The sequence below is a fragment of the Drosophila simulans genome, chromosome 3R (genome assembly GCF_016746395.2).
Source record: "Drosophila simulans strain w501 chromosome 3R, Prin_Dsim_3.1, whole genome shotgun sequence".
Lineage (NCBI taxonomy): Eukaryota > Metazoa > Arthropoda > Insecta > Diptera > Drosophilidae > Drosophila > Drosophila simulans.
The window spans coordinates 14,072,057-14,086,363 of record NC_052523.2 but is presented as its reverse complement, the minus strand read 5'-3'; the positions used below and the strand labels follow the sequence as shown (position 1 = coordinate 14,086,363).

Below are 14,307 nucleotides of genomic sequence, written 5' to 3'. Positions count from 1 at the left end.
AAAGTCACTCAACAATTTCGGAGTAACATTATAAATTTGCTCAACTTTGCGCATTATTTAATTTGGACAAGGCAAAAAGTTGCCACAAAAGTGGGCTGTGGGCGTGCCAGGATGTTAATGCACTTTCTGTGTGTGTGGGCACGAATTCCGAACGTGTGTGTGTGTGTGTGCAACGTAACGTAGCAACGAAAGTTCTTCAGCTAATGTGCAAGAAATTGCGAAGAAATCAAAGGAAATGTGAGCTTGACAACAAGGGCAACAACCCACCAAAATGTCAGAATCTAGACATCTAAACTGCAAGTCTAAGCTATTCATTTTAGCAGTTCTAATAAATAAAACGAATTTCATATTAAATATCTCGGAAGTGATACGTGGCGTATGAGTAATATTGTGCAGATCCACTGCAAGAAGCTGTAGCTTTAAAATATGATGAATGTATATTAAGAATTAATTAGATTCATTATTAAGTTAGTGGTATTTTCACCTGTAGAAATAGAAAAAGCTTTAGAATGATTTCTATGCAACTGAGCTCCCACAAGCGCAGAAAAGTATGCTATAAATAGGGAATGCAGAAAGTTTTTCCTCGAGGCTCTTGACTCTGGAGTTTTGACTGGCTTTTAGCTTTTAATGGCACATCGTTTGGGCTTCTTTTGTCGGAAGTGAGTTTTTGGCACTGCTTTGTCGCTATTTGTGCCTGCGCCTGTGTGTGTTTGCATTCTCATTTGTTTTTGCGTCTCTGTGTGGCAGGCGAGCGTGCGTAAGTTTGGCTGCGTGCTCATTGCCCTGTGCGTGTTCGAGCACACACACTCACAGGTGGATCCTACTGCACTCATCCTTCTTTGTGTGTACGTGTTTATCCAGCTGGAACACCTGGCTGCCTGCGTGTGTGTGTGTGTGTGCCTGCGGAGAACGGAGCTTTGAGTTTTGCGACAGGAGGTAGGAGCAGCAGCTGCTGCCGCTGCGGCGGCTCCTTCTCACCCACTGAAGCTGCTCGTTGCAGGCAGCAATGCAAATTCAAATTTGATTTATGCAAATGGCACATGCAGCAGTAGCAACAGCAGCAGAAAGTGGGGCTCAGATCCCGGGAACCCATGTTTGCACTTGCCACTCTCGCCAAGTGGCCAACAGCCAAATAAGCAATCTACCACATGAAAATGTGTGGATTACAAAGTCCTCACTCCCCCCGGGAACGGAGATTCTTTAATTCACGTTTAAACAAAACGCTGACAAATGCCGGCTATGCCATTGGCTTTGATTTGTTTTTGCCTTCCTTCTTCGGGCATGCACTTGACATTTGCTCATTTCAGTTGACCATCTCCTGTGCCTTCCCAACCCATTGTTACACTTCACAAAAAAGGTGGAATTTAAAAGTATTTGGTGGCAATAGAAAAGCAATTAAATAGCCATTTAATAAATCCGCAAGAACTTTAACATTTGATTTCAGTGGATACACCCATTGTAAGCCATGTTTAGTTTATTGATTTAAGCTGGTTTTTGATTCCAGATACTATTAAACTGGAATGGAGTTTGTATTTGTGAGTGTACCACCACTGGCCTGCAATCATCCGGACTGGCTCCGGTTGACATATGTGGTACTGTGACCGTATATGTTCTGCCATCTGTTAACCCGGAGACGGGCCCATGAGCCAAAAAAGGGGACCAAAAGGGTAAGGGGCGCAGAGGTTCAGCTGTCACTCAGATCTCTCCGCTTTGGTTTAACATTTCCCTTTTTTTAGCTTATCCCAGTGACCTCACTGTGGGGATTTTGCTTTTTGGGGATTTTATTGACTCTGCGGGGCTGGGGGAGTTCGGTCTCCGTTCTGGCTACTTTTTCGCTTTCATGTTTGTCATTGTCAATCTCATTTATCGACATCCGTTTAATGTCCAGCAATTTGAATGGGGCAGACCTGAGTGGCATTCACTGCCTTACTTTATCATTCGCATTCCAATTCAAGGTTGGATGTGATTTTCTTGGAAGCGTACGGGGTTGTCTTACATCCGCTTAGATTTATCTTAAGGGCAGATGGATGATTTCTGTTTTTGTCGAGGATTGCAGGGAAATTGTTTCTTTTGATGAATTAGTAAATGGTTAGCAATCGGAGAACCTTATCGTTCGATTTGGTATTGACGGATTTATTTATTTAATAATATTCAAAATAATATAAACCGTTTAAATTTTATACTCTATACTGCGCACACATTCCACTTCTATTTCAGGTCTAACTACTAATTGAGATGCTCCACAGTGTCTGCATCATTAGGGAAACTTTGGGCTGCCACGGAAGGTGTGTGTTCGCAAACAATCTTCCTAGTCGGAATGAGGTTCCTCGAGCCTAACCACTAAGGATTCGAACAAAAACATTCTCGGCTAAACAAGCTGTAAGCTGCCTGGTAATTGAAGCTGCATTGTTTGGCGTATGTCCAAAGACACGGCTTCAATCCCTGACATTGCACATTCCCAGCCACCAGTTGGGTGCTCAGGTGGTGGTGGGTACCCAATTGTGTAGGCAAACAATGGTCATGTTCGGGGGGAGAGAACCCGGTAAGCCAAACCGCTGTGCCGGAGAACTCTCAAGGGTCTCAAAGTGTGGTTAGTCCAACGGAATGTTGAGTACCTTTGAGTGGAGGGAACGATTGCCTGGGTTTTCTGGAATTAACAAGACATTTATGCGGGGACACACACAAAGGTGTGTCTCCGGCAAACGTATTCCCATCTTCTTCATCATCAACAAACTACTGTCTTGGCATAAATTAGCCGAGTGAAAAAAAGAATGGAAGGAATGAGGTCCTTCAAGGAACTGGAACACATGTCCTTTGGTTGTCAAACAGGGCGAAAGAAATAACTTGCAAGCAGTGGAACTCCTTGGCCAGGTGGAGGGAAAAACCCAAATGCAAATTGTGTGTCGGAAAGTTGGCAGTCATAACTAACTCGGCGAAGACGACGACCGAATTTTGTTTGCCAACAACTCGGGAACTCTCGTGAAAGGACCCGCTCCTTAATGAGAATAAGTCCAAAGGGGGCGGATTCGCAGAGATTGTTGTGGAATGTTGTCAACCCTGTACCACTGCAAACTTTCCATCAAGTACGAGCGAAGTGCCTGGTTTTCATTCCCAGTCACGCCAAATTGTCAGCAGCTAAGAATTTGGCATGAATACCGGAATATAAAGACAGAACGACTCCTCCAAAGGGCTGGAGACAGTACCAGCCTGGCGGCAGCTTCAATTTCATTAACTAAGTGGTCCATACCAATTAAGTTTTGTGCATCCTGGAATAATATAAATTAATTAGAATATGCTAATGAGGCTAGCCTCCGCGTGGCATTACCGTGCAGAGTCAACTAAACTCGACTCGCCTCGCTGCGAGTCAATTGACTTGAATAAATTAGCGCTAGCGGATGCATGCTCAATTCCAGGACAGTTGGCTTTAACCGTCTATTGACCCATTCAGTTGGCCATTGAAAAGTGCTTTCAGTGCCTTGCTCAAGGATTTTTCGTTTAAGTCAGAGCTGGGCTCACGGATGTCTGGCGCAAAATGTTTTATCGAAGTTGTTTGATTAGATGATTGATATACGTTTTATGAAATGTCAAGCCCATGCAGACTGCTCCTTTGGATACTAAGACTTTGGCAGTAAACATTTACCTGCAATTGGCAGGCGATTGAAACTTGTTTGATCCGTGCAAAATAAAATGCTTCAGGGCAAAAAATTAGATTAAAAGCCAAGCTGGTGGATGAAAATTAACAAATGAAATTAAATATAAATTGAATTTGATGGATATCTACATATTCAATTCCAGTCAGAAAATCAAAATTTAAGCATAATTTAATGAACGCCACGTGTTTGTACCTCAAAGAGAACAAAAGATCTGGCTCCAATTGCATTTCGTTCCTCAGACCCAATCATTTTCAATCGAATGTCTCACTAAAGACATCATTTCGTTGTGGAAATGTGAAGATAAAGTCATTCAGAGTCGAAAATGGCAACGACTATTGCATAAATTCCTTTCAGGAGAGAGAGAGCCACATCGTATTCTAATTCGATGGCAACACACGCAGACAGGCAGGCATTCGACCTGGCCGAAACCCCTGAAGCCCCCCAAGCTCCGTTCTCATCCTCGGATATCCAGGATTGTCTGCGCAACTGTCTGGAACACTGCACTCACATTGGCCATGGTCTTTGGGACTGATAGGCAGGCGGGCAGGAAGATAGGTGGCCAGCCATTCAGTCAGAGATTCAGACCAGGCCAAGGTAGCAGGCGTCAATAAAGCCAAATTCACGTCTCGGTGGCCCCCATCCCCACATCATAGTCGTATTCAACCAGACTTGGGGACAGGCAGACGAATTCATTTCGTCAGTTTTGCGAATCATCACTTATCCAATTTTTATCCCACAGATATAGATTGGCCTGCACCCCCATTCGAGTCTCAACTAGAAGGATAGCAGTAAAGTTGTACAGACAATGGAAACTCCATTCGAAATCCAACCAATTAATGATTGTTTGCCAGCCTTTAAGTTTCGGTTTAAATTGACAACCGTTTCTCCCACTCCACAATCGTATCAAATACAATTTATCAACCATTTAGCTCCATTGTTATGGCTTTCAAACTTTGAACTGTCATCTAGCTGGGTTCAGCCTCTTGGGCCTTCAAAAACAATTGTTTAAATAATTATCACAATTAAATCGTTGTTTTCACATGACTGCACTTTTGAACTGAACCACATAATAGGATTACCAAAACCTTTCTGGCATTTAGCCTAATCAGACAAATTAATCAGAAATCACCTGTTAGGAGCTCTTTGGACGTGTTGACTGAAGTTGGCATCCGTTTTAATTATGGTCATTGAATTTCTAATTGTCCTTAATGGAGCGAAATTAATTTCGTATCGGAACATTACAGCAATCTGGTTTCATCCCACTCGACACAATTAAGGCGCACAATTTAATATCAAACATTTCTTCAAGGCATTGGACAAGCCATAAAATTGTTAATTGTCATAAACTTTTGATGAGGATTATCTTAAATTAGATGTGAACTTAAAGCTGTTAATAGATACGAACGGGTTACATTAGATCATTTTACTTAAAATTTCGATATATTTGTCCGTATACAATCTTTTATCATACACAGACACAAAAAAGACCTCCCGAATACTCAATGGCTAGCTTGATCCTGGCAGGGCAATGTGAGCGTTGTTCCTGTTTCCAACATCGTCATCATCCGAGTCCGTCAGCAGGTCGGATAGACTGAGATCCGAGGAGCGTTTCTCGAGGCCCTCCTCCACCAGTTTTCGCGTCGGAAGGTTGACGGGCATGGCGTACGTCTTCATGCAAAGGATAACGTGCTCGCGGAAGAGTTTCTCCGAGTGTTTCATGATGGCGGCGGCCTGGTGATTCAGTGAGTCGTGAGGATTCGGGTGACGCAGCAGCTGTGGCAGAAACGTTTCGAATATGTTAACCAGGTCATAGCTGGATGACCAAGCCTGCTTAAGGACATTCATGCAGACCAGGCCCGTGATGAATTCGATGTTTGGGTGCAGGATCTTGGTGACAAAGCGAACGCGCGGCGCCGTCAGCGGATAGTCCTGCGGCATGGTCACATTTACCGTCCAAATGCCACCCTCGTAGGCACTGCCCAGTGGCCCCTCGAGGCAAACATTCAGGTTGGTCATGTCGTCGTCCACGGTGGTGCGGTAGCCCGACGCCATCAGCCGGTTAACATCCCGGTCCAGGCGGCGCCCCGCCATCGGCAACGTCGTGTTCACCAGCAATTGCTCGGCCATGTGTATTCTGGCGTTCTGTCCTGTGCCGCCACTGAATCGGATCTACTCGTATTTTGAGTGCACTCGTCTGCTACACAGAGGTACCTTCAAAACTATGCAGCTGGCGGTTGGGCTGGTTAATCTCCATACGTGCAAGATTTAAATAAGATTTTATACTTACATAAAATCAAACCAGAATTTTGCTCCTTTTTCATTGAAATTTAATACAAATATGTATAAAACTACCGCCTACTCTAACTTACCAATCAAAACTAGATTACAAATTTTAAAAAGCTTGGCTTGCTGAAGTCAAATCTAAACACTATTTACTTTAGGATGACATTTTATATTAGAAATAAAGTAAACCAATTTCATGACCTTTAAGCTTGTGTATTTAGTATTTTTGTAAAGAATGTTACATTGTTATTTTTTTGGTCAGCTGCCAATTTTGAAAAGCCTAAGCCAAATCGATAGCCTGTGAAAGTGAGAATTTATAGAGTTTTTTATTTCCTGGTTTTGTTTTTTTCGAACTTGTCGCATTGCGTCTAAGAGGATTTTGGCTCTGGGCCGAGCATTCATTAATTGGGCGTGGGTCAGATAGTTGGGCAAAATATTTTGGCCCTAATGCCAACTGTTTGCAATTGGACACCGGGGAACCAGTCGAATGACCCAAGGCAATGACAATCGTGCACAAGAAGGATGAGCTGTGTCCTTGCAACCGAAATCACCCACTTCTATAAGTGGACATTGCAAGTTGAATGCTTCTCTGACTGCTGGCAATAAATCAAAGATCGTCTGCTGGCGTTTCCATAAAGGAAGCTGTGATAACTCCAATGGAAGAGCCAGACTGCGAGTGCATTAAAGTTAAATGGACTCGGACTAAATGCTGCAAATTGCTGCCATAGCCAACAGTCATGGATACAAGCACCCGTATCTAAGGGATTGCATCTGTATCTGCGCATCTATATTTGTATCTCCATCTGTATCTGAATCTGTATTTGTGCATCTCCTACAATGGTCGGAGCTGAAACAATGGTAAATAACGACTAGAAAATTGTAAAAAATGTTGACAATGTTTCTCATGGCTGGCGAATCCTTTGGCCCGAAGCTTTATTTTTAGTGCGACAGTAAATGCGTCACTCCCCCCCGCATTTTTAAACCACCCTCAGTCACATCCCTCCCTGTCTTTTTCAGTCTGGGTTTGGAATGCGCTTTGTTGCAGTTTTCACAGTTGAGTGCGCTCATTGTTTTCGCTGTCAGCGAGCGGCGCGTCGACAATGAATAATTAGAATTTTGTTGAAGGTCCATTGCTCATTTCCCCAAACCCCTTTAGCTCCCCCTTGTAACAAAATCCATGGAATAAGCTCCGCCACTGTTTGCTGGGGCCAATTCATGCGACTTTTAATTTGCCAGCCATGGACAGCAAATCAAACAAAACCGATTTGGGATTACAATGAAAAAACGCTTTGAAACTCGGTTGAAATATCTAAAAATGGAGTTGGACATTGCAGAACAAAAACGTCAATATCCAATATCTATTTTATCAGCTTGAATTTACAGGCAGTAGCTAAAGTAAAATTGGAATTTATTTGGATAACTTTATCTGGCAAATATAGAACCGAAAGACGGTTACACCTTTCAAGGATGTTCTTTTTAAATTTTGTATCTATGTATATTTGCTAATATAATATAGAGTAGGAAAAGCAATTGAAATCTGATTAAAAAGTTCAATAAAAAGCTGTAGAAGTGGAAGTGGACTCTACAAATCAATAAATTCCTTTATCTAAAGTAAAGGAATTGCAATATATATACCCTCGGCATTAAAATTCCAGACTAGTTGGCCTGCCATCTCTCCCTTTTCAGTAGATATAAAGTAGATATAAACCAACTTTCGCATTGAATCCGCAGCCAAGCAAGCAAAAATGGAAGTAGCCACGCTTCAATGTGATTTTCGAGTGCATAAATAAAATCTCAAATAGATGCCATTAAGAGCTTTTTAGCCGTCATTAAAGCAATATGGGAGTCCCCGCCCCGACAACCAGTTTCAGACTATTATACGAAGAAATACGATTATCGCGGAAAATTAACGCGAAATTAATGCAAACTACGCGCGGCAGCCCAAGGATGACTCTCAGAAAGTGCTGGCCGGGGGGTAAAATGGTTGGGTTATCTCCTTGGCAAAGGCATTACGGAGTAATCTCAACATGGGCGTTAATTTCGTGAATTGTAATCAACTGGGAACGGGCACCGTAATGAAGCTGTTATGGCGCCCAAGCATTGACCACGTCAAAGTCAACACTTCAACAAGTGAAAACAGCGAAACCCGGCGAAAAAAAAAGAAATTCCTTTACTAGGCCCCAAAACAATGGCCTGGTCCAAACAGTTGGGACCATAGCCCCTTTTTCACTCCAGCCCCACCCAATCCACGAAATTTCCAACAATAGACCAGCTAAAACAATGGCAAGCGACAAAAGGTAACCGCGAAAAGGATAACTCAAAAGCCAGAAACGTGGAGGACCTGAGTTCCAGCACCAGTCCAGAATCCGGACTCGTTCGGGCCAGAACAGGGCAAACCGCAACCGCAGGTCTAACCCGCTGGCATTTTGGCAACATTCCATAACTCAGCCCGCCGCCGACCCGATGCCATCCCATGGTGGCGCCCCTGGAGGCATTCTTCACTGGAACTGGTGGACATCCCCTGTGGAGGTAGTAAAATACACACAAATTTGTGAAATTAACTTGATAATTTTTAATTAAATTTCACAGCAGGCGCTAAAATGAACAACAAATTTTAGCCAATAAAGATGGAATTAAATGGCATTTTCGTTGTCATCGATTATAAAGTTTGCATTAAATCGAATATAATATACGTTGATTTACGCATTATTTGGGATTAGCAGGGATTGGTTTTTTTGAATGCCATGGCTTTTTGGTCTCAATTTCTAACGATAAAAGCTTTAATGCAAAATATTAACGCATATGCACTAATTACTTCAAAAAAAAAAAAAAATACAAAAAAATCTGTCAATGGCTTAAATGATAAAAAACAAAATGGAATTGAATTTCTTTATTTTAACTTATATATAAAAAGAAGGAACAATTTTCATATATATTTTTTTACTGGTTATAAAATTTACCCATATTTAGTTACGAAATATTCATCATCATTTTCTTTAGGTAATAAATTAAAATTTAGCAAGAAACCCAAGAACTACAAGCCAATTATTTCGAAAAGAATGACGAAACTCAAGGGTGAAAGCAGTGGTGCTAATAATTGTTTGATTTAAAATTAAAGCGAAACATGATAAAAAAAAAAAAAAACTGCGGGCCAGCGAAAAGTGGCAGCCAAACTCAGGGAAAATCTGGAGGGGGGAAAACAAAGTAAATTGTTGCTGTTCCCCAGTAATAAAATATTTGTCGAGCGCCATTTACAAAGTCATTTTCAAGCTCAATGTACTTTCAAAGTAATGCGCTCCACCTGCCCGCGTTTAGAACCTCCATCAGCCACCCAACAACCAACCAACCCACCGCCCACCACCCACTTACCCACCATCTGCCCCAATTGCCCCAGCTTTTGGCCCACTGGCAGTTGTTCTAGTTTTTATTGCCAACGTTCGCCATTTTATGGTCTCGTTTCAGGTTGCCTGGTTTGGCTGATGCTGATGCTGATGCTCCTGCCACATTTGCTTGTACCTTGTAGCTTCGCTGTTTATTTTTTGTGGCGCGAGTTAGGTGCGATATTTGAGGCATAAGCGCCATCGTTTGCCTTGCTAAACACGTGCTTTCATTTAAAACGCCGTAAATATGTCGCGTAAATATACGCGCTTTTTCTTTGCTGACACTTGGCTGTAACGCACACATATGTAAGTCGAATTCCATTTTTATTGAATATTTTTTACGTTTCGAACGCGATTTGTGATTGCGTGCACTAAATCCCAAGGAGTTTGAATGATTTCGTTGATTTTAAAAGGTGAGGTGGGGATTTAAGCATACATTTGGAGATGTACTACCTAGCAAACGTAAAAATTACGTATACGCCCGAGTATCTCTTTAAAATAACTGAATTATATATGTGTATTAGCAAACTAGATTAAAATCAACTGACAATTCAGAATTGATTTATATTTTTTAATGCAGCAATCTTCTTAGTTATCGAAAAAGGATTTAAACCGGTAAAGCAGTTTAAAGAACTGACTGAATGAGTCCTTCGGTCCATTTAAAAACCAGGCTTAAGATTAACCCATGTTCCATTTCAGACATATGTCGACGCTGAATACTGAAATGGAAAAGTGAAAAAATAGCTAGAGAAAGTTAAGCCAACTTCATGACCAAAAGACGTGCAAAGTGCTGGCGATTATGGCAGTCATAAACCGATTAGGTCACATGAATATTTATGGATGAACGCGATGGGAACGCAGCTCAAATGGAGATGCAGCTGGAAATTGGAGTGAAGCTGAATGGAATGCAACAAGCGAAGTAATTTTCCACTCAGTGGGGTCATAATAATATTTCCAAGATGTGACCGGGGTCAGCCATTTAGAAAGCTACTTTAATATTCTTAAAATGTCGCAACTTGTTTTCACTTTAAGAACCAAACTGTGCATATCGCTTGTCAGTAACAAAAAAGGATTTCTTGCAACTACATGGAGAGATATTGCTGGGGACATTGGTATGCTGGTATGAAAGGACCTTTGTTTGCACTTTGTTGCTCCGAAATATTGCAATTTTTTCAAGTAAACCCAACAATAGGGAACATCAATAATACGTTTTTCTTCGTCTCTTTTTCCGCAATATAAATAAAACATTTGCATTTAAAAGGCTTTCCATCGATCGTTCAGCCAGCGAGCTTGCAAATAATATTTTTTTCTACAAGGATAGCAAGCACAGATGATGAATGACAATTCCCCTCTATGACAATACCGATAAATGCTGTCAGCCAAAGACCAACTCGTAGATAAATATACTTTTGAAGTAATGTATTTATGCCTACATTGCGATCCCGTTCATCATTTGGGGCAGGAAAAGGGGCTGGTGATGTTTTGACCTTCGCCAGCAGATGATTTTGGCTGGTTGATTTATGCCGACAATGGATTAAATCGATTTTAATCGCTCCCAAATGTGAGTGCAGTCTAGTGCTCAATAAAACACACGCGAGTCCTTTCGCGCACAATCCTTGGTCCTTGGCTTCCTCAAAATGGAAGTGGATTGTCTGAAGTGGGCGTGTGTTTGAATAGCTTCAGTTGACTCGTTCGCCGATAAATCTCTTTATCGCCATAATCGTTAAATCGTTCACTCGTCACGGACATTGATTGCCCCCGCCAGCCAACAGTGAAGTCCAATTCAGCTAAGACATTTAATAAAATATTGTTCAAGCCATATTGAACAATATTAAAAGAAAGGAGTATGGACGCTTTAAGCAATTGACTGGACTTTAAGATACCCGTTACGTGACTAATTAATTATAGTAAAACTAAGGAACTGTAAGGGTCCCAACTCTCACATACGGATGGACAAGCAAACGGATAGGGATATGTAGACCAGTTAGGTTTTTAGTTACTCGTAACTCATATTAGTTAACTCATATAAGTTAACATATGTTATTTCTTGCTAATGAGCTGCTTTTAATATACATTCAATCTTTATACCATAAATATACAAACTTAAGCTTTATTAAAAAAAGTTTAAAGTTGCACAAATGTACATCCTTGTTAATGAGCTTTTATTTGTCACTCTAATTATATTTTTAAAAGTGACAACATTTGAAAATGTCTCTCGCCAAATAATGCAAACTGTTGCGACAGTAGAGATAAAATACAACAGCCTGCAGCATCAACAGCTTGGTAAACAAATTTCCATTTGGTGCCGAACATTTTTGCAACAAATCTGAATGTAAGTAAGTTTATGACTGCGTGTGTAATGTTTTACAAATTTTCTGATTTATTGTAAAAGTTTTTTATGCGCATTTCGGATGCTGTTCAAATAGTTGAATGCGATATGTGTGCAAAACATTCTGTGTGTTGACGGGCACATGACAGTCGGACTGCAGATATTTTATTTTTAGAAAAATATGTACATAAACCTTTTGCTCAGTTTGCAACATGCAATTAGAGCGGCTAAAAAGTAAGAAGTAAAATATTAATACAACCAAGTGAAGGTCAAAGCAAAAGTTTTTGGTTTTCCTTCAGAATATGAGCAAAAATTGTGTTTAGTTAATGTCGGTAAATTTACACACATGTTCGTCTAATTTGCTCGCAGCTATAATTTGCAATTAAAACGCATCAAATTGAGCAGGAAAATTAAATGAGTTTTCCTATTCAAATATGATAAGCGGAAAAACAAAACTAAAAGGTTTTATGGATGGAAGAAAAATGTGCAGCTGGTTAAATTCAAACTTTTCCATTTCGTTATAGGGTATTTGTTCAATTTAAATCGATTATCCTTTATGAACGTGAACTTCAGGCATTTCAATTAAAACGATATTTAAGTCAATATCTTCAAAGGGCCGAAACTCTTCAAATCGAATTTAAACTCCATTCACGCAAATCCAACCGAAATCAAATGAAAATTCAACTCGACCGCAGGAGTATGGAAGCAGAAATTTTAGTAAATAAACAAAGCAAAGTTTATTGAACTTTACCGCAAAACACAAAGCCAGTTCAAAACTCATTTATATACATTGCTATAAGCCATAAAACAAAGCAAGGATTATTTTCCCACAGTGCGTGTAAAGTTGGCTGAAATTTTTCCTCAAACTTGGCGGGACATTTTTCTTGATCAATGCTGTCTGAATGTTTTTAATTTGTTTTTAATTAAAATGTCATCTTGATTGACAAATTGAAACGAATAGCTAGAGATATTTCAGGCAAATGCCAAGTGTATTGATTTTTGGCCATGGATGGATTACTGGATGGGAGACTTCATAGCAACAGATGCTGCCACTGCTTCTGATGTGAGATTAACTTAATTTATCCCGCTTTCGCTTACTCAATTCAGCAGTTGCTCCTAGTTTCGTATGAGCTGAATTATTAATGAAACCCCGCAACACAGGAACAACAGGAGGTCAGTGCTGAAGTAAATTTATGGAGGGCTGGCAGTTGTATTGTGTCAAAATTTGTTGCCAAACGAATGCCAGAACAATAATAAATTAATTAACTTGAGTCGCAGCAAAAGGGCCAAGTAGCACGTGCTGCAAATGCGTAATCACTAATTAAAGCGGCTGCATTCTTAAAGCCAACATCTCGACTTGGGCATATCTTATCTGCCAGTTGGCCAGAATCAGCCGAGTGGAAAGCATAATTCGCGATTTGAGTACGCGAAAACAATGGCCCAGATAGCAGGGGCAGAGGACACCTTGTTGGTCCTTGGTGCTCGCTTGATAATTACAAGGACAAGCAGATAAGGATAAGCGACAACTGCAGTCCATTCACCAAAACCTAATTCAACGAACAATGGAACCGAGCCCAGCCAGATGGGTACGATGCTGATGATGTTGACGATGACAAAAATGGGATACCAAATTGCAAACAATGCGGCAAACTTTTCCTGCTCCTAATTAAGCAGCAAGCAATCAGAGAAGGTAGCAAACCGAAGAAAAGAATCCTTAGGTACGCCAATCTGCACGCAAATCGCGCATACGCCCCATGTGCAGCCGTTTATTGCCTATTAGTCTGTAAATCAGTGTTCTTAAATGGCTATCAACTTAATTGGGTTGGTTTTTGTTTTCCCAAATATATGCTAACACAAATAAAAAACAATCTCCATAGTCAAACGAAAGTTTTCAATGAGCAGAAATCAAATATAAATCGGTGAAAAGCTGGTTGTGTCTGTGAAACACTTTTACATATTATTAAAAAGCATTATTGTGCATTCTTTTATTTAATTTTTGCTTCATTCAGTGCAATGCATGTTGATGTAATTAATCTTTGGTGATTTAATGTGTTATTTATGTGCCGGTTAATCGGTAACTTAAAATCAGTTTATTATTCGTGGGTTTTTTAACAGTTAAAGATATTGTTATAGTTATAGATAGTTATAAAAGGTTAAAGTACACAGTGGTTTCGTATTGCACACAGAAATAAGCCAAATCGAAATCGTTGAAAATGGGGGCCAAACTGGAAGATCCTTCGCTGAAACCAGAATGCCATCAGGACGCATTCACTCCATCTTCTGTCTGTCCGGAAAAGGTAAATTCCCCATCCAACTCCGCAATTCCCAGCACCACTCCCTTTTAGTGTTAGCACAGCGTTGCTGTGCGGAAAAATAGCGAGTATAATCGCAATTATTTTTACCTGCCGGCACTTTTAGCACATTCCGCCGGGCAAAACTATGTGCGAATACTTCTTCGACTGGAAAATGAAATAGTAAACGCCAGAGAGAAGCAGAAAAAAGGAGCTGGCTGTAAAATGGTCGCAATATAAAAGGTAGAACATTGAAAAGTTCTGCTTGGGAAACAGTTAAAGCCGTAACGCTGTTTATTGTTATGTATTCTAATAAAAATTTAAGAATTAACAGCATACATGGAATATAAACATACAATTTTGTTGTCCTT

General features: G+C 40.5%; 1 protein-coding gene across 1 annotated transcript; it reads right to left on the bottom strand.

Moving 5' to 3' along the window:
• Positions 1-5,074: 5,074 nt before the first annotated feature.
• LOC6728429 (ubiquitin-conjugating enzyme E2 4) lies at positions 5,075-6,058 on the bottom strand. Its single transcript, XM_016176878.2, has 2 exons — positions 5,941-6,058; positions 5,075-5,880 (listed from the first exon to the last, which is right to left on the bottom strand). The coding sequence occupies exon 2, from the start codon at positions 5,778-5,780 to the stop codon at positions 5,160-5,162; it is 621 nt and encodes a 206-aa protein (XP_016035031.1). The 5' UTR covers positions 5,781-5,880; positions 5,941-6,058; the 3' UTR covers positions 5,075-5,159.
• Positions 6,059-14,307: the final 8,249 nt, after the last annotated feature.

Bases quoted from the DNA above. Each gene is read 5' to 3' on its own strand.
- LOC6728429 (XM_016176878.2), bottom strand. From the start codon at position 5,780: ATGGCCGAGCAATTGCTGGTGAACACGACGTTGCCGATGGCGGGGCGC.